This window comes from Mycteria americana, chromosome 4 (assembly GCF_035582795.1).
Source record: "Mycteria americana isolate JAX WOST 10 ecotype Jacksonville Zoo and Gardens chromosome 4, USCA_MyAme_1.0, whole genome shotgun sequence".
NCBI classification, from domain to species: domain Eukaryota; kingdom Metazoa; phylum Chordata; class Aves; order Ciconiiformes; family Ciconiidae; genus Mycteria; species Mycteria americana.
This window is the reverse complement of record NC_134368.1, coordinates 27,889,728-27,910,814: the sequence shown is the minus strand read 5'-3', so window position 1 is coordinate 27,910,814 and position 21,087 is coordinate 27,889,728. Positions and strand designations below refer to the sequence as shown.

General features: G+C 41.5%; 1 protein-coding gene across 7 annotated transcripts in view; it reads right to left on the bottom strand.

Moving 5' to 3' along the window:
• Positions 1–21,087, bottom strand: part of LIMCH1 (LIM and calponin homology domains 1) — a 182,406-nt gene that overhangs the window by 25,145 nt on the left and 136,174 nt on the right. For 6 of the 7 annotated variants that reach the window (XM_075499986.1, XM_075499987.1, XM_075499989.1 and 3 more), the window contains 6 exons: positions 20,209–20,457; positions 19,204–19,239; positions 14,319–14,445; positions 11,307–11,461; positions 10,708–11,110; positions 6,675–6,896 (listed from right to left, as the gene is read on the bottom strand). In XM_075499986.1, the coding sequence (XP_075356101.1) occupies positions 6,675–6,896; positions 10,708–11,110; positions 11,307–11,461; positions 14,319–14,445; positions 19,204–19,239; positions 20,209–20,457 (1,192 nt within the window). The remainder of the gene's footprint in view (positions 1–6,674; positions 6,897–10,707; positions 11,111–11,306; positions 11,462–14,318; positions 14,446–19,203; positions 19,240–20,208; positions 20,458–21,087) is intronic. The other variant, XM_075499988.1, reaches the window with a different exon arrangement.

The following is a 21,087-nucleotide window of genomic DNA, read 5'->3' as shown; positions in this document are numbered from 1 at the left end:
TTATAGAAATTCTTTCAGAGGGGAGTAAAAAAAAAGAAAGAGCTACTACTCGCTGCAGGAAATTTTAATTTTGCAATGGCATGCTGCAGAAGTTCTGTTCCTGCTCACGGGACTTGACTCTTCCTCCTCCCTCTGCTGAGCAATTAAATGCAGGTGACATACAGATAAAAATATAAAACTGATTAGTAAGTAATTTATAAAAATATTAAGTCAACTTCACTGGGGAACTCTCTTATTCCCTATATATCTAATTCTATTTATAATACCAATATCCACAGGTATATGATACATTTAAGAAAATTCTTGTACTGATACAGCTGATAAAATGTGTTTTCTACCAGGGACTATCATAATTCATTTTTCATAAATATTTTGTAATCAAATGGTGATGTTATCACTGAACATGAAAAAGGCATACAAGTGTTTCATTGTACCTAAGAGGATCGTATTTTGACATGGACACCGAAAAACCGAACAACTTGGCGAGTGACGTTTCTGAGGTGTTTCAGAGGAGCTCTCATGCTTTGGGATGGAGGGCCGGACCCACACAGCCTCTCGGCACCACCCTGCTGCAGCCACACGCATTCGTGTGGGCAGAGGCATCGTTCTGCAGGACCACAGAGCCACTCCATACGTTGGCTCTGCTGCAGGTGCCTACAAGGGAAGGTCACACAACGCCTGCTGGTCCACTGCCAGAGGCAATGAGGCCTTCAAGGGAAGTAGGAAAAACCCTGGTGTGTAGGGGCTGTGGTTATCTCTGCCCCAGATCCAGGCTGGTGTGAAGACTGTCTCATTAACTCCTGAAAACTGAAGAATGCTGTCTATTTACATCGGCGTTTTTATTACCCCATGCATCTAGCTACCCAGGAGTTACAGTGAACTTCTCCCTTTAGGATTTAGAAGCCTTAGTCCATGATGGAAAGTTAAATATTGTGATTGCAGTTGCAGTTATGAGCACATCAGTAACAGAGGACAAAGCAACGCCTCAGTTCTGCTAACCAGGGTATCCATTTAACAAAGACACAAGCACAGCTGACTATATAGTGTTATCAAACACCTACTAGGCATTTGTGGCAAACAGGATTTTTATCCCATAAACTAGGATATCAGTCCAAGTATTTCTTTAATTAAGACCATACAAGCCAGAAATAGCCACATTGCCTATTGCTGTGGCAGAACCTTACATCCTTACAAAACTCTAAAAATACAATAACTAGGAACTCCTAAAACACGGAACATCACAACTACTACAAGAATTCAAACTCCAAAGGAAGTTAGAGTAGAACTTTATTAATCCTTATTGTAAATTAAATCAAAATGTAGGTCAGTTAACACTACTTGTACACAAAATCACGTGAAATATCATTACTGTATTTTCTGTGAAAAAATGACAAAACAAGCTGCCTGGAACAGCAAGAATGCAGAGATATTAGGAAGAATCAGATTAGAACTACAGTTTAAATTCTGTAAAATCACTCAGGAATGAAACTGGTTGCAGTATCAATAGCGACATGTAGAAATTGCCTGACATCTTTCAAACTTCTGTGATTGAAATTGTACACGTATCATTGACTTTAAAATTTTCATATGATGATTTCCTCATCAAAGCTAGCGTTTTCTGTTGTTGTGAGTGATAACGGTGGCATGACCTTGGACTGCCACAGCTAAGTGCCTTGCATGCTATGCCAGTATAGTACTACAGCCAGAACACTGCTCTGACACGTTAACCCATCTGCCTCATCTGGCAGCTATATAATGCTATACTCAGGCCAGCTATTACAACCGAAGATCAGGATGGATCAGTAATTGACAGAGAAGCCTTGAAACTGTTGCAAGAAATAGTGTTAAATATGCCTGCTAGTAATTTTTCTAGAGTTATTACTGCTCGATTGGGATGTAAAATATGCTCCTGTCACTCACAGACACTGAAAAGTGCATGGACATGTGGAGGATGGGAGACACGGACGCTAGATTTGTAACCACATCCCGAGCAGAGTTCCCTTCTAGCTGCTTTGAACCTTTACTGCTCTCACTTCTCATCCTGAACCTTTTTCCCTTCAGGTAGGTCCAGCCCTCCACCCATCTTCCCATGTGTGGTTCAAGGCCAAGCTGTCAGCCTGGAACAAACATACCTATTCTGCAAGTGTTTCTTGTAATGAATCAAAGAACAAAGACTTGTCCTACCAGATATGTACAAATCAGGATTTCAACCCTGCCCTCCCTGTACCTTGGCCAGCAATCCTCAACCACAAGAAAGCTTATACTTTAATCTCAGATCAGTCAGTGGATTTTTGAAGATGAAGGAGAGTGTTACTTGGATATAGAAAAAAAGTTTATTTTGTGCCAAGCATGCAGTGAGTAGAAATGGACAAGTTTAAGCCAGCTAGTGAAAAATTAAAAGAAAGCCAAAATCTCTCCCCACCATCACCACCTCACTCTGATCTTTTTAAAGTTGCTGTCTATATCTATTTTTTTTTGGTTGATCAGAGCAAAGCTACAATTAGAGCTGTAACAAGCCAATAATTTCTAAATGCTCATACAAAGATTGGTTAAAATAAAGGGATGTTACTCACTGACAAATTAATCCCCCTACACTAAAATCTGCACAAATATTGCTTTAAAACAGAACATTTACTTTGCCAACTTCTGATTCAAAGAGCTAGAGGATACAACTTCTCGGCATCTGTCATGTGCCTAACTGTCCTGTATAATGGAAAGAAAACGCGACCTAATGGCTGACAGGTAGGACCGGGGTGAGGAGATCATTCTCACGTTATTGCCAGCATTGCCACTGACTGATGGGTCAGTCTTTGGGCTTTTGCCTCAGTTCTTCCAGCTGCAATAAGAAAGGTGTGCTTTACCTACCGCCTCTTTCAGCAGCACATCGCTTCACAAACACCAGTGGGATAATTTCATCCTGCTTATAGGCCAAATTTATCCTTTCTAGCCTTAAATCACAGGCAAAATTTCGTAAGCTACTTTGAGTAAAGGTAAGTCTCTTGTAAAATCTGCCCCCCAAAATCTAAGTACTCTGCCTATACACTACAGACAAGTATAGTTTCTTGATATTTTTCTTTACCATCCTTCCCACCTGCTGCAGCTTTTTGCATCTCATTTCATAGTAGATTTAGGCAGGAGTTACATGTTTCCCAATCAGTCTCCGATTGCCAATCATTATTTGATTCACATATAGATGGGGTTCTTCTCTGTCAAAAAGACAACGGACACTGAGGTCTCACCCATACAAAATGATCCCTGCACTTCTCTAGCTTCCCAAAAACCTCAATCGTATTAGTGTTTTAAGTGGTGCAACTTTACTAAACCGTTTTCCAAACTTCAGGCCAAAAGAGCTGCTGAGGTACAGCTGCACAGCATCTTCTCATATTGCAGACAACGCCTGAGGCGAGCTGGACAGATTTAGAGCAGGGCTACAGAGCTTCAAAGGGAAGCCTGCCAGGCAGAGAGAAGACAGGACTAGTCCATTTGACAACTGAACTGAAACAGCAGGGGAGCAGCCATAAGAGAGATGGAGGAGGAAGAAGGGGCACGCAAAGAACAGGAAGAGAATCAGAAGGGGAGGACAGGAGGGCCAAAGGTAACGTATATATGAAAAGGAATATATACTTCACAAAAGAGACTCAGGGCAGAAAATGAATTAATAAAATACAAACCCCAAACAAATCTCAGAGCAACTAGAGGGAAAAAAACCCCTAGAAACAGCATCTCTTAACATGCAGAGGAACTAGTGCCTGTGAATCTTCTTCAAAGCCTGGGAAGGACATAGCTAACAAGAACTATATCAATAAAGGAAAGTATACAAATAAAGGCAATGAAAGCAAGTTTAGAAAAGGCTTTGAAAACATGCTCAATTCGTAAAAGCTTCTCAAGGCAAACAAAATGTAGTCGTTTCTTCCACTCCAGACAGCTCTGCTTCTTCATCTCAGCTGCTTTTCTATCCCTGTTTCTGTCATCTTCTCCTCCTCTCCTAAAAATTCAGTGGGATTAAGCAACAGACAAAAACTAGAGCCCTGGCTTCTCCTTGTGGGAGGCAATACAGTAGCAGCTTCAGAAGGCCTTCTTACTTCCAAGAATGTGTAGTTTGGAAGGCCCCAGCAGGACGGGGCAAAAAGCAAACCCCTTTGTCCCCTCTGGAGGGCTCACAGTGCAGCTAGAGTTATTCAGCATCCTACCCAGCAAGAGGCCATGTTTTATCAGGAGTGGGGCAAGCCCAGGAGGCTCTTTTCTTTCCTAATTTGGATTCCCAACCTTCCTAGGAGGGGTTATACCTTCAGAGAGGAGTTTAGCATTTCAGACTCTGCAGATGCAGGCTGACATCGCTGTGCCAGTTGTCCAGAAATCGCAGTAAAATAGGTACAGGGAGAAGGCTGAGTGAAGTGAGTCTAGCATAGCTGCCCAATTCTTGCAGATAAAAGGCCCCAGACCGATCGCATCCATATCGAGCTGCCTACAGCAGTGCTGGGCTGTGCCCCAGCACACACAGTGAAGAAGCCAAGCATCAGTACCCAAGCATCATGCCCCATCTCTGTAACCTGGCATCTAAGCCCTTCCCATCCATGAACCAGGGCACTCCTGTATGCTCAACAGCTAAATTACTGCCCATGCCTTAGACTAAGGCACAGGGACCTGGAATATTAAAACGGACCAGCTGGGTGAAGAGAAGCAAATATTGAGAAGGAACAGAACCTAGAATCTTATCTTAGGCTGGCAAATTCCCGTCCCGCCACAGGCAGGTCTCCTTCTCTTTCCCCCTATCACGCTCAGTGCATTCCACTTGTTTCCCCGTGTAACATCCCCCTCAAAGCGGTCTCCTCTCCTTGCTCTGCCCTTGACATGCTTGACACACATACCTTTGCTTGAAGCTGAAGTGCCAGGAGTAATTATAATGATTTGCACTTCCCAGTCACATTATTGATTAAATCATGAAGCTAGTGATATAATATCCTTAGTTAGAGCAGATAAACTCTGTCAATAGCACCACTTGGGTGCACACTCGTTCCCTCTAGAAGGCTTCAGCATTAAGTGCAATCAAGCTCACAAACCAGGAGGTATTCTGCAAATCACAGAATCACAGAATTCAGAGTCACATGGAATCTGAGTCAAATATCAGAGTCACAAGGAATCTGAGAATTCAAAGTCTTCTGCCTCCTTTGCCAATATCACCACGAGGGCTAATACACTGGAAGCAGAAACCGGACACAAAAAAATCTGTGTTCAGCTGGCCACATCATCCTCAAAGCTGTAGAAAGGGAAGGATGAAAGGGCATCAAACAGATACAAACACACCCAAGCCCTAATGGTGGCTTCTGTTGCTGAATTTCCTCTCAACTCTTCCACAGCTATACTGGTCTGGAAATCCTAAAAAAGGAGACAGTAACACTTTCATTCGGCTACTTTTCTGATTGCCATTTTGTTTCTAATCTACAGCAAGCTGAGGCTCTTCTCTATCCTCCAGACATGCCCATTACCAGCTCTTCCATATCAGACACAATGCTTACCTGGCTTTTCGCTTACAGCCAATTCATTCCGACAGGAGCAGCCTCTGCTCTGCCATCCCTGCCTGCTTTCCTGTGTATCATTCACTTTTGACTCTGTACCAGTTCCTTATGACAGGATCAAGTCCATGCTCACAGCACATCCCAGCTCCCATGCTTGCTGCAGGCTCCATGGCTTGGTTGTCCATGGCCAGAGACTGGCATGAAGCATGGGAGTAAGAAAAGACACAAGCCCTTTGGCATGAACAAACCATTGCTCCCCGGGACAGATCCCTGCCTGCTGCCTATTATCCATCTGGCCAATGCCTGGATGAAATCTGAGATGAAAGCAAAAAATTATCATACTCCAACTCTCACCACATATCCAATTCTCTTTGTTGTTACACAGAAAAGAGCGGCAAGAATTCCCTCTCATGCCACTTGTTTGCAGCCCTTTTACATGCTTCATTTGCAGTCCGGTCCTTATTTCTTGTTTTGTTTTTACTATCTACTTTTATTACAGTTTTGTAGCATCTAGATTCCTGCTGTGATATGCTCTAATTTTATTCCTGTCTTTTTCTCTGGGGAAGAGGGGGAGAGAAAGATGAAAAGGTAAAATTAATTTCTTTCTTTGATAAGGCAGTTAAGAAGCACGTTGGCCCCTCTGAGCATTTCAATAGCTTATCCCCTTTTCTAATATTTCTGAGAGGGGAATGAAAGCTGAATGCTCAAAACAGCCAGCATGTCCACATCCTCTTCTTTGAAAATTGAAAACTGAGACTAATTGTAATGGCTTGCACAGTCCAATTATGTTGCTGATCTAATCAGCTAACATCAGGAGAAGCGCTGAATAAATCTGCACAATAGCTGGGACACAGAGTCGATTTCTCCCTGGCCCAGCATATTTAAAACATGCTTATCAGCTGCACGACATCTGAAAAAAAAAAAGAGACGCTGGCTGCAAAATGTTTTTTGAATCTTCCCCTCCCATTTCTCTACCCACATCCCAAAGGAAGAAGCCTTTAATTTACAAAGGATTTTTTTTTTTTCCCCTGGTCCAGGCACACCCTCTTGAAATAAAGCAAACATAAGCACTCGGGTTTCATTAGTTAGTGATTAAATACGTTATGAGACAGAAAATTGGCAGAGAAAGTAAGGCTGGTTTGTTCGTGTTGGTCTTACTGTTGGCTCTTTGTGCACACTCTGAGTGGCAGGCCTCTGTAAACTGAGCTCAACACTTGTGGGGTCCTTCTTCAACTCTACTGGGGGTCTGTCCCCTCTGGCTACTCCATCAAATTTCAGAGATCTGCTTGGCGAAGGAGTAAATATTACTGTTGTACACTCTTTATCCTTCTCTTCCACGCCGTTGAAATTTTCTCCATTCATGCTGACTTTTCCATCTACCTGCAGAATACAGTTAAATAAATATGCTGAGGCAATTAGCATTCAAAGGAATTTAGAAAATTAGGACTTCAACATGGTATTATAATTGTTAACACAGTCCGTGCCATCAGTGAAGGACAGAGCCAAACACACATTTCATTCACTGGGCCAAGACAGAAGAAAACCCTATTACAGGGAGGTCATAAACAAAATACAGACAGAAGGTAATGATTTTTCTGCATTGCCTGGTTTCCCACATTTCATTCTCCCAGTAACACATGGACACCCTTTGTGTGCATCACAGATCAATGGATATTAAAAGAAGAACAAAGATTTATGTTAAATTTACACCAAAACTTCCGGGTTTTGCATTGCCTCATGCAAGAGGCAAGCAGGTTCTCCAGGACTAATTATGCTGATGAACTGCTATGTACCCTGACGACCTCACCACAGTATTAGTAGACCATGCTTTCTGAAGCACTGGTATGTGAACTTCGAAAGGTCAGGAGCAGCAGAGTTCATCCACTTGTTTCTTTACTGTTCATAACAGGGAAGCAAGGAACCAACAAATAAAACTGGGCATTCCACCTTCTCCATGAGGCAATAAATAAATAGCTGCTTTCCCAGAAAATGATTTTATGCAGTCTCCATGAAAAGGAGAATGCAGGAACACTTGAACTGCTTTGTTCTCAGGGTCAAGCTAGCTCCTTGGTGGGCATATATTCCCACTAAGGAACCCTTAAGCAAGGAAGAAAATACAAAATAAGCTCTAGCTTCTTCCTCTGCACTGATACAGCTTCCTCTTGGGACTTTAATACTTCATAATTATGTTCTGAATGGAGGTGGCATGTAAAGACTTCCTTCAGTTTGGAGGGTTGTTTGTAGAAGCCATGGTATACATGAAAAAAGTCTTGCTACAAAGAACTCACAAGTCATTCACCAGAAGGCAGCCCAGCTAGAGACCAGGAGAGGACCAGATATGAGCAACACCATACTGCTCCTGCCTAGCTACAGCACAGATGTTTATAGGCTTGTCAGCAGGGGTGAGTTTTAAACAAATTTGAAGGAGGGCTTTGCTTCTCTGTGCACAGAGATCCTTCCTTTTGCAAAACGGTCATCACGGGAGACAACGCAAAGGTGAGGGAATAAATATGGACAGACTCTTCTCTGCTAATCATTGGACTTCGGGGGAATAATGGCATAGATCAGTGATTTCTTAGAGAAGCTATCTGGGATATATATGGTGATTAGTCATTTCAGCTTTCTCCACAGGTACTGCATAAACAAAAAACACATGTAAAAACAAGCTCAGAGGTATGCCATTCCATGGGAACTTTTAACTTATTTCACTGTTATTGAAAACTGATGCAACAAGCGTCAAAACTGCTTTATTGAACTGAAACACAGTTGAAGAAAACAAAGTTCTTCCCATCTCATCCTCCCTGCCCCACTCCTTATTTCACCATTTATTTATCTTCAGTACTTCACTTCTTGAGTAAACAGCCTGGGTACCTCAAGAGCGGCACTCCAACTTAGTATATGCCATCAGTGCTACGCTGAGGGCAAACTCCACCTGTTGGCTTCTTGCATACTTGCATCCACAGGTCTGTTTTCTATCTGAGGGTGATTAACTAAGGGGCCATCTCCGAGGCGCTGGGCATCCTCAGCTCTGACAGATGTGCGGGGAGGTGAAGGCAGTTAGCACCTCACGCAATCAGCTCCCAGGCAGAGGAGAAACAGCCTGGCTCTGCAAGCGGTTTCACCCCTTCTGACTGCTTTTCAGATGAAAAGGTTCACTCCCCTTCCTCACTGCCATCATCCACTCAACACAGTACCACTCTTAGGGTTTATTTCCAAACGCGTGTGAGCAGACACTGAGCCCCAGGTCTTTTGGGACTGTGTGCTGGATTATCTACTAGAGAGGCAGGTCACAAAAGATCTCAGAAATAAAAAAGCCAGGAAAACACTGGCAGGCCACACCATCCATTTCAGTGTCTCTGTTTAGACTAAGACATTTCTCTGTTTACATTAGAGAGGAAATCCAAATGTTTGAATGATCACGACAGATGCCCTGGCTGCAGAGTTAAACAAACATACTCCTTTCCTTCTGATCTGGAGCAAGTCAACACATTGTCACCAGAGCCGAGAATCATCGACAGACTGGTGTTTCAAGGGAAAATAATGCTACAGCTACATGTGCTAGGGAATGATTCCCACTGAGACAGATCACATTCTTCCACATCAAGCGAACGAGATCTAGACAGACTTTTAGTGGTGGTTGGTGGGGGATAGAAGCATCCGTGGGTTAGCTTCTCCCCATGTGAACTATATATGCATTAACGTGAAGGTGATACACACATATATCTTGGTCCTCTGAGGAAAAAAGTGGCAGGATCAGAAAAAAACCAAAGATCCATGATTCACTGATGTCTAAAATGTAAACTCCAGGGGAATACCAAATGAGGTACAGGAGAAACGGGAATTACCAGTTTCACATTTCAACTAGGAGACATGGTGGGGGGGGGTTCACAACAGCTGGGACAGACTTCAAGAAATTACAGACATCACAACACGCTTTTTCACTATCTATACAAAACTGACTTGTTTTTTAAAAAGTAAACAACCTGAATATATATGGTAGCAATGCTACTGGGACATCAGCAGGGCTGCAGGGACCCCTGCATGCCACTAGCGAAGTATCAGATAGCAATGGCAGACACAAGGGGACCTGAACTCTACAGGCTGGGGGCACCCATGCCAGTAGGCTTTGCACTTTACAACAAGGCTACAGTGAGACTTGGGAAAGCTCCAGTTTTGGTACAGGCACTGTGAGAAGCAGATTTCTTCAAACCTGACTTATTCTGGCCTGTTCTGTCTAACACATCCCAGTGCTTTGCTTTCTCCATCACTGGTTCGGTATCTTACTCCCGTTCTCCACACCCACCCAGTTCAAAGATATACTCCTCAGGTTTCATATCCCAGTTTCAGTCTCTTCTCCTATCCCCTTCCCCCACAAATCTCATAGCTGTCTCCTTGTTCCAGGCAGCCCTGCTTTCATCCAAGCTCTCTTACTTCTTTTATTCCCATAATCTTTGCGCAGTTCTTGCAACCCAACGCAGTCACTCCCCCGCTCTCACCAGCAATCCCCAGTTACACTGCTGCCCCAGTACCAATCTGTTTCCCTAAACCTGCATGGCCAGCCTATATCCCCTCTTTATGCCAGTGAAGCAGCTTTCCCCATTCATCCCTGGTGAGAAGCATGTTTAGGACAGACAGTATCTTTGGGCAAGCTGGCTCTTGACTCTGAAGGAGTAGGGACTCCACACTGAATACATGCACACTGCAGTGTTTCAAAGGCTTATGACTTGGCTGAATGGGACAGACTTGTTTGAGTATGGCAAAAATCAGACCCCTGACACAAAAGCCAGTTCAGGTCTTGCTCCAAAAGTCAGGACCTCCATGCTCCCTGCCCCTTCCCTTTTCTTTAAAAACAAAAAACCATGACAACATACTCTTTCCTAACCTCCTTCTCAGAAAACGCCTTGCCTTTTTCTTAGAGGACCCCCTTTCCCTGTCTTTCCCCAAACGAACTTAGCCTGAGGAAAAATGACCAGCACAAATATTCCATTCCGAACAGGTCAAGTTTCTAAGAAGGCTGGTAACCAAGACGTGACGACTAGATTGGGCAGCACAGAGCACGAAGCTGAGTTTTATAACATCAGAATGCCGCAACCATTTTCCGCTTAATTGCATTAAACATTTATACGTTCAGATGATTTAGTCAGCATCTCTTTGCCTTCTGATTGACTTTGGGGAGTGCAACGTATCCTACCTTAAAGTTCTTTAAAACTTCCTGTGTATTTTTGGGTTGTGAGTAAGGCTTGGGTGTCAGCATAGGCACAGCCTTGGAGACAACGCTTTTGCTGGGAGATGTGCGGCCCGTCGAACCACTGGGCTCTAGTTCAGCGGTGGGAACAATAGTTGCTTCAATGGTGGCAGTGAATTTTGGAGCAGGCAGTGACTGTTGCCTTAAATATCTCAGAGGATTTGGGTCTTTCAGTGGGGAATTTGGCTCCACTGAATGGCTTCTTTCCAGAATTTTTGGCATCTGCAAACGCTCAAGGACAGCTTCACTGATAGTGAATCTTTCGATGTACTGCTGGAGGATGCTCTCAGCCTCCTCCTGTGACTTTGCATTCTTGTATGCCTCATGAAGCTCCCGCTCTCTTCTCTCTCTGCAAGGGAGACAACACAAGAGAGACCATTGCATTAAAATTAACGCTAGAAATCACTCCTATTTCCTCTGCTCCAACAACATCCTTCCCTCTCCTTCACCCCAGGCCTGCAGACATGGCTGCCCACAGTTACCTATCACCTATGGAGCACACAGCATTTTCAGACATGCCACTGCACTTCAGCAAAACAACGTACTTCTCTTCCACAATTTCTCGGTAGGTTTTGATGCTTTTTCTGCGCTCATTTGTTCCATCTCCAGACAATAACCTTTCCATTTTCTTTCTCTCAGCTTCTTTTTTTATTAAATCCTGTGAAGCGCTCCTTCGACGACTCTTCCACCGAGCCAGGTCCTGCGAGAGAAGGAAGGCACCTGAATGCAGAGTTGCAAATAGCTAAAAACTGGCCACATAAACCAATGAACTCAGCCAACCGCTTTGCAATGCTTGTTCCTGGCTGTGGACTAGGCTTCCATCACCTGCAGGCAGTGATGTTTATTTTAAAGAGAAAAGGATATTATACCATAAAATGAAGACGTTGCCTGACTGATTTTTCTCCTAACAGCAGGATCCAGTAAGGATTTCATAGCTCCACTGGTGTATTTTCTTTTTGGCTTTGTAGTGTTGCAGAAGCACACTAGGTAATAACACCAGGAAATTTGGCCTAAAAGGACCAGTCAGGGCACTCATTTTGAGTTGGGCCAACAGTAGGGACAAAACCTGATTCCTCAGGAAAATGAAGCAGAAAAATTACGTTTGGTGAAGAATTTTAATAATCAGATGTGTGGGAGGCAGGAGTTCATTGGAGGAAGGGACATCGTGTCACCATGAACTACAGCCGCACTGATAATCTGCCTTGCAGAGATGACAGTCCCATACTTTGCCCATGCTATCAGCCAACTACGTGCAAGCATGCTTGATGCACGCTTCTTTTCTTTGACAGAAAAATCCAGTGCAGTGTCCAAACTTAAATTCTTCCTCATGGGCACCCTCCAATATTTTGGACCCAGGTCTGAGCGACACAGGTTAGGGACTAAAGTGGCTCACACCTGGTTAGCATGAGACATGACAGAGCAAAAAGCCTATGGTTTGTATCCAGCTATATAGATATGTCCTTGTTGAAGTAATGATCTTACTCTTTTTGAAATCTGCCTGCCCAAAATTGTCCAGAAGATCTACTGATTCTGGTTCTTTACCTTTCTTGCAAAACCAGCCTGACACTAAACCAGAGAGTCACAGGAGATACCTGTTACGGGCACCTATGCTTTGCACCCTGCTTGGGTTATGAATTCACAAGTCCTGGAGGATAACAGAGACAAGAACTTTTTCACAGTAAAAGTATGACAGTAAAGAAGTATCCTCATCTGTAAAATTTCTTTGCAGCCCACTAGTAAATGAACAAAATTTTACATGTAAAAAATAACCTCTGCAGAACTTCTGCAAAGAAAAATAACTTCCTAGGAAACTGCAGGGGCACATTTGTCATTAACTTTACAACATCAGGAGATTAGTATACAGATTATATTTCATGCACTCTAACAAATTCTGGTTTTAATAAAAACCAGAGATTCTGTACACATACTCCGTTCAAAGGCTATTTCATTAATTACATGGTTTTCCAAATATTTTAATTGCATTTTTATTGGTAAACAGCAGAAGGTACTGCAAGCATAACTTATTTTATTAAAACCAGGAACAAACCTTGTCACTTTTAATTTAGCTTAAAACCACAAATTATTGACATTACACTCAAGGGAATGCTCATTAAAGTATTTCTTCACATGACCTACATATATCAGTCTATAATCCCCTTCTTGAAACACAGACCTTTCATTTTCCCCAGTTACTAATTATTCTCATTGAAGTACCAAAGCGTTTCTTTATTCAGCTACTCCTGCTATTGCCTATTGTTTGGAAATTAGTTTTTCATTAGCAAATTTCATAACATAAGCCCTCCTCTTCTTTTTGTAATTAAAAACCAGACATGCTTATGTTTTCCAGCTCTAATGCTTTAGAATAACAATAATAAAAAGCCATGAAACTGTTAATTGTTGGCAAATTTACAGCATGGGCATATAAAAAATATCCAACCATGAATGCGGTGTCGTCTCCATAAAGCCCTTTGAATGCCAAGGACATTCCAGTAAGCGCATTTGTAGTGGCTCTTCAGAACTTTTAGTTCAGTGTAGAAGGTGCTGAGGGCCTGGAAAACTTACTCACTTTAGCTCAGAGGATTTTCCATTCAACAGCAGAGTTCTCAAACCTCTTGAATGCCTTTGGACTCATTCTTATCTCTGCTGGGAAATTATGGCTTCCCACACATACAGACCTCTCAGCTGAAATCCTTCATTGTTCTACTACAAAAAGTTATTTCTTAGTTGTATATACTGTTCTTTTTTGGAGTTTTCCTTGAATTTTCTACCAAAAACGTCTCTGAGATGTTTCACAGTAGCTGTCCTTATAATGGGAAATTACTGTACTAGCTGCTTGAAGAGATGTGCTTTTTGTTTGGTTTGTGTGGTGTTTTTTTTTTTTTAAATTAAAAAAATATGCCCCAAATTCCTCATTTAAAAATCAGTCTTTAGGAATGAACAGGATTGATACTAAAACTCCTGATACTAACTTACCTGCAAATCATGCTTTTCTGTCCTTACTAATTTGCTGAAGATAATGCCAAATGCCAGGACAGCTTAAAAAAAAACATTGGGGAAAGAGGGTTTGGAAGGGACTTGTAACCCAAGCAGCATGTAGCTAACTTGAAGGGTAATTTCTTTGCTTGGACAAGATGGAAAATGTTAGCATTTTCTGTATCTATGCAGATTTATTAAAGCCAAGTCCAAGCTATTTATTCACTGTCCTGCTTAGTCTTGTGTTTTGTCACTTTGGGTATTTACTAATTATAAAAGTTGGAGAATTCAGCAGTTAGAGGCTGTTCTGCTTCCATTTTTGCCTATTCACAGTTTAATTACATTTTTTAAAAAAGCAAAATACATGGTGCACAGGCAGAGGCACCAGAAGATCTTGTATTCTGTAACTGACATCAAATTATGAACTTCTATGATTTTAGCAACAATCCATTGGGACAAAAAATAAAAGGAAAAGCTCCTGATTATTTTAGTGCTAGAGACCAACTGTAGATTTAGCGGGTTGCACTTTTTTGCCTAGCAGGCTGGCCTCAATGCCAGCACTGCAGACAATGTTGCATACTCACATCTTGCCATCTGGTCTCATCCTCTTTCAGCTGGTTGTGTATGTTCTGCAGTTTCTCGTGGCGAGCTTTGCTATGAGGCTGAGTCACAGCTTCTTCTTCACATCTCATGTCAAACATGCTCATACTCCTAAACAAGGGGGAAATAGGTAGTAGTGCAGCGTTATTTAGAGCCTTATATTCCTTCAGCTTATTAGAGCTAAAGCCACATGAGGGTGCTACAGCAGAATCAGACACCTGCACCATTACGAAGCTCCCAAAAGCAGCAGTCCCCTTAGAAGGACCAGTTAGCATCCCTATGGCTCCCATACAGTACTTCAGGCATTATACTCCTCAACTTTCTCTTGTTTTTGTTAGTTGACTGCAACTTTGCCTCTTACTAAGAAGTATTATTAACATTACACCTCCATCAATAGCTCTTATTAAAATCATTCTGTTCAGAGTAGAGTTCAGAACATTTTAACTCCTGAAGATTTATTTCCCAGTGAGTTTTCAAGACCCCTCCAATTAACACCGCAGACAGAAGTTTCCATTTCAGTGTAAAATAAGAGAGGCTTGAGGAGTATATTAGGGGCAGCATGGCTGGCTAAATGTTATTGCAACAAAACCAGGGAGAGCCTGCCCAGAGAAGTACCTGCAGCACAAACAGCACGGTACTTCCTCCTCTCTCCTCCCTGCCTCGAAGAAACTCAATGCTATCAGCACCAACTTATTAATACAGCTAACCTAACAAGGAAAAGCTGACATTCAGGACAAAACAGTTTCTTTCTACACATTCTATTTCTGCCCCTGACCTTTGGAGAGTTAAAGGAAAAAAAGGTCATGGTTTGATATTATACATCCATTCATATTACATAAAGATCTTCACACAAAGATAACATACTTACTACTCCCCCCCTACTACCTATTATTAGTAAAACATGACCTCAGTTGTGCCATTAAAAGCAAAAAGCAAAAAAAACCCCGCCATGCAGTTCCACACGAAGTGATTTCACAGCAATCTTCAAATGATCATCTGTAGCTTTAGGTGAGCCAACAAGCCAACTAGCAGGTGAAGCACCCAATGAAGATAAAGTTGTAGGTGACTGTGTCCACAGTAATCAAAGTGAATACACATGGAAAGCTGTGCACATATATATTTAGCCAACATTTCTATTCAGGCAAGCAAAGATGGGAAGGAACCACTCTCAAGGGAAAACTGAAAGGTCTGGACAGCGGATGGAAAAGGACATGCACAGATCCCATCCTGTTAGTAGGTATTTACTCAGAAACAAAGGACAGAATACACATCCTATTGCCCTTAAGCATGAACAGTGAGGTTAGCATACTGGTCTGCCCCTTAAACAGAGTGCTGAGGGGTACACTAATTTGGGTTTCTCTGTGGGTAGTTTAAGGGTTGCATTGCTCAGGACTGGATTGGAGCATTCCTAAATAACGGAACCTAAAGAAATGGCAAGTTTTGTTGTTTTTAAAAGTAAAGGCATTATCACCCACTAAGGAACATTTAAATATCAGTCATATTTTGCAGACTGGTGAGGTAGGTTGGGAGATGCACAACTTGTAATAAAGTCACCCTTAAAGGATTTATTCCAGTTTAAGAGCTTTTGAAAGTCTTTTGAAAGAAAAGCCTTTAGTGTTAAGTATTTGACACCTTGTGCCTACTGGGTCAAACTGGTTGTGTAGCTCCTTTCTTGTACCCTTCCCTCATGTCAGAGAATTTTTCATTCACATAAAGTAGAAGAAAACAGAAGACCTGAAATGGTGGTAACGGGTTCTAGTAGAGTGCATGAGTACTCACTCTCTGCCGTTTGGGATGGGAAAATAAAAATACCTTTCTACCAAGAGTTCCCTGATGTCCTAATGAAAGGCTAGTATTTATTCCCTGCATTCACTTGGGTCTCTCAGGGTGCACAGAGACAGCAAAACCAAAGGTTTTATGGCTATTAACAACGCAATAAAAAAGGTACTCTGGAAAAGGCTTCAACCTAGGCCAGGAATCAAACTACATACTACAACCCCACATGCACCTTCTATTGTAGTTGTCACCTCCTGCTGCTGGGCCTTCACTGCCATGGATAAGCAACATGGTAGGTTCAAACATCAATTCTGTGGCAATATGTTATTGCACAAATGCATCTTCCCAAGAGAACAATCTGAAGGAGCCACATCTCAAAGCACTGTGCTCTGCTCTGACCAACATGTAGTAACCATTAAGAAGAACCACCTACTTTCCTGAATACATGGACAAGGCCAACTGAAAGGTCTACATTGACTTCTCTGCCTGACAAGTTCATCCTTAGAAAAGAATCAAAGAGGCCAAAACTCTGAGCTTCTGCCAAAAGACACTTTCACTATGAGTCCCACATAATTTCATCCTATTTCTTATATAAACTACAAATGGCTCCAGCCCATCACTAACACCTCATGAGTATAACTAGATTTACTCCTTCCTTCAACCATGCGCTGGGCCAGCAGGCACACAGCATGCAAGCAGACAGGGGAGATGTAACTGTACTGAATTCACGCTCATTAATTTTCTGCCATTAGCAAAGCTCTGGGGATTGTATCCAAACTCTGTCTGGAAGCAAGAGGCCCTTCTGCTGACCAGCGTGCCATACCTGCTGTTCTAACAAAGATCTGGGAAAAAACACTGTGCAGACCAACAGTGTATTTTGGAGGGCTAGATCTTCGGGATGAGTTACGCTACTTTTTTCTTGCAAATTACAGTTGTTCTTGTCAGTGACACCATGCAGAAATTGTTTTTTTTGTTTGTTTTTTTTGTTTGTTTGTTTTTTTTTAAAGAGGTCTGAACAAGTGTTGGATAAAAAAAGTCCTCAAGGACTTGAGCGTTCAGACTATTTAATTTGAAAGTGAGAAATAAGGTAAAAAACTTCTTTTTATGAGAATATGTTAAAAAACCTTATGCAAGGCATTTATTATGTGGCTGCATTACCATTTTACAGGCACACTAAGACTTAAGAAACCCCAACAAAACATAAAAAACTACAGGCTGGCTAAAGAATCAGACTCTAGTAAACAGATACACAAAAATCTCAGCTCACTATTATTTGCTTGTCAGGCTTAAAGTACAAAGCATAAGCCTAAACTCACACTGGACTGTCAAACTACCACCAGAATTCAGCCCCATCTCTTCGGGAGATGGGAATGGGGCTGATCAGCAGCACCACACTAAGTATTGCCTTTTCTGGACCCTGAGACAGACCAGGGCTGATGACAATAACTAGCATTCACTAACCAGCGAAGGGAACTTTGTCAGTCTAATAGCGGGGTTTCTAGTTTTGCTGCTGGAAGAAACAGCATCTAGTCTAAGACTGAATTCAAGTTGCAGAGTTTTCAAAGGAGACTTGACAAACATTTTGGAAGCATTTTAAATGTCAGTTCAATTTACTTCTACTTGAGAGCCAAATTTTATCAGATTCTTCGTAAGTACTTCATCTTCAGAAGGAAAAACACAATCTTACATTTATAAGAACTTAAAAGACAGTTTAGGAAAATAGTTGCTCTGAAACTGTGGCACATCTGGAAAGGATGACAAGGAGGCTTGAACTTTTATTGTTTTGCCTTTTAAAACAAAATCAGAATCAATGCAGAATAAGCAATACGATTTATTCATCTTTGCTACTCTCACATTATACAACCAAACACATCGCAATGCCTCTCTGAAGGCATCTCCATGTACCTTCTCTCATGTTTGCATTTAATACAGACATGCAAAAATGTGGGAAAACGAACAAATCAATCAGATAGGTAGGCTTTCTGAAATGGCAGGGAAGTCTCCATTGTTAAGTATAACACTCTGTGTTATGCTCTTTTTATCTCATCTCTTCATTTGATAGAACAGATTGCTGCTGCTTGAAAATGATCACATGTACTCTGTGGTCAGAGGGCACAGGCTCTGCTCAGCATAAAGGTGTTACAGATCTTGTAAAGAATATTCAGTCCATGATTCTAGCCTTTATCATTAGAGGAAAGTGTGAAAAATTATATATGAGTCTCTATATACTTGTTATTAAAAAAACCCTCTGTGCTGCTTCTATTTTGTGATTTAATCTGGGAGACAGAGAAGGTCATGTGCATTTCTGTGAACAGAAGAAGGATATTAAGGACATTATTATGTGGGTAGTTCCAACTATTTCTTTACTTCTAAATGCCTGCACTTTGTAAGAATAGTGAATACTTTCACAGAGCTTTCTAATGACATTGCATACTACTATGAACTACAGTTCACATGCATACACACACAATTAAAGTATGTTTGAGTGCAATAAATGTCACAGTCCTACTCCTTCTGCCAAAAGTAAAGCATCGAGGTGAAGAGCTTAAAAAAAATGAAGTTTAGTACATTATTAAATTAAACCCAATCTAGAAGAGATTAAAGAGAAAGTTTTTAAAAGACAATAAAGGAACAGCTGAAGATGTATTTTCCTGGTAATTATTCTGAAGATCACAATGGATTTTATTTTACTTTGGGATTTGTTTTTTCTTCCTGTATAGGTCATACTTCATTTTTTTCCTCAACACCCAGCCCAGATTCAGCCCAACTCTCTTTACCTGTAGCTGATTAGAGGCAATGGAAATTCAGAAGAAAAACAAAAGAAAAGAAAAGAAAAGAGGAAACAATACTTTAAGCAACAGCTGGACATTAGTGTTATGCTCAGTTTTTACAGGCTTTTATATAAAAATTATTTTTAGCTGCAATGTAAGCCATAGTGCATTCCATTTTTCAGTGCTTTTCTGAAAAATTTATTTGCTGGAACACTGCAAAATAATAATAAGGCACCAACTGCATTTTAAATTAGTAGAAAGATGGGAAAGCATGCAGTGTAAGTTGTTTAAAATAGAATCTTGTGAACACAAGACAACTTACTCTGCGTCATCAGACACAGCAGTTCTGGGGCCGAATCTACAAGACCAAATATAATATTAGAGTGCTGATAAACACATTAAGTAGTAATTGCAACAGGACGCATATGATTTGGGTAACTGTCACTTGACCATCCAACCTGTACTAGTAAAGCTGACCAAAAAAGAATCATACTGTTCAGAGATTATGTATTCAGCAAACAAGACTTACCTAATCATCTGGAGGTCAAACTACATGAGAACACCACCCATCCCTCCCTGACCCCATACTAATGCCCCCATTATAAAAATCTCCTGGAGTATACCTAAAATGGGTGTAGAAAATAGTTATTGAAAATAGACAATATATTAATATTTACATTAAATGCCACACATGCGATGAATGGAGACAAAACTTAACAGTTACATTCCACAACAGTGCTCAGAATCATCATGACTGAAGCACGGAAGAGACAAATATTATAGGCAGAAAGTGAGCTACCACAGGCGTTCCTTTTTTGCTGTTGTTGTTGTTGGGTTTTTTTTTGTGGGGGTGGGGGTGGTGTGCAGCTGAAAAAAGGGGCGGGTAATACACAAGTCAGTGTCATTCACTAAAGTGACAGTCTTGTTTGAAGCCATGCAAACCACATATTTGTTATCTGGATTTATCATAAAAGAACATAAAGTACAAAAGTTGACACTGCAACATTTTCTAATCATGGAGAAGCAAGATACACATCTCTAAAAGAGCAGAGCCCAGTTGAACCTCTGCTATTCATAAACCTTTTTTGCAATTCAACATGTCTACTGTAATCAAATATTTCCTTTCAATTAGCTTTCATTTCAATATTTCAAATATTTGAAAAGAAAATACATTACACAGCTATTCTGTTTGTTTCCAAAAAGTGTATTACTGACAATACAGTATTTTAGTCTGGACTGAAAACACACCAGGCAATGCACAATCTGAATTCTGAAGTGTGCACACAGGGGCGTACAAGCTGCGTGATTCACACCACAGAGAGCTCACGTTTGCAGATGCTCATCCTTGGATGACAATGTTTCCGTTTTGTTTTCCTCAGGAACTTCCTGAAGCTTAGACGTTTGACCAAGGTGGACTTCATTAAGGCTACCTTCACCCACTTGGGCAGTACAAATAGTCTCGTTTTGTCCTGCAGGAGGGAGATTGCTTTTTTCCTGCCCTTGCTGCTGTTCTTGCGGTGGTTGTATTACAGGTTTTCCAGAGCTATTAATGCAGACTTGTGGACATTTTTCAGGCCTGAGTGAGCCAAAGGCATCAGTGCAGAGAGACGTATTAAGCAACATTTTAAAAATCACATATACATAATGAAAAGTGTAAGTGTAAGTTAACACCCCCCCCCCCCCCAACCCAAATAGCTGATAGGTAACAAGCTAAGTGAGGCAGGTGCACAAAACGTAATTTTAATAGAGAGTCAAATGCTTGTACTTCCATGCCTCTAAGTCAGAAACACAAACTGTCCTGGACACTGCCAAAGATTAAAGTATTAAGTACATATTTTAACTAAGCTATTCAACTTAAGCTCTTCTCAACACCAAACAACTGTTCAACTCTACAGCAGATGACAGTTTTTCTTCTCCTGGCTGAACTGTACACTAGTTTTTCATCTGTGTATGCACAGGCGCATGCATATCCTTCCCCTCATGTACTTTGAAGAGGCTGATGAATAAGAACCGTTCCACTCCTGCTTGCATGTGGCTCAACCAGCCAACGATAACTCTGTTCAAAGGCCAACTTCCCCACACAGCCTCATGCATCTGAACAAAGGTGCTTGAAAAGACACCAAGCATTATCAGGAAGGATCTTGGGATCTCTAGATTTCCTGTTTGGAAGTCACTGGCACCAGCTAAGCCACAGACAAGCATCTAA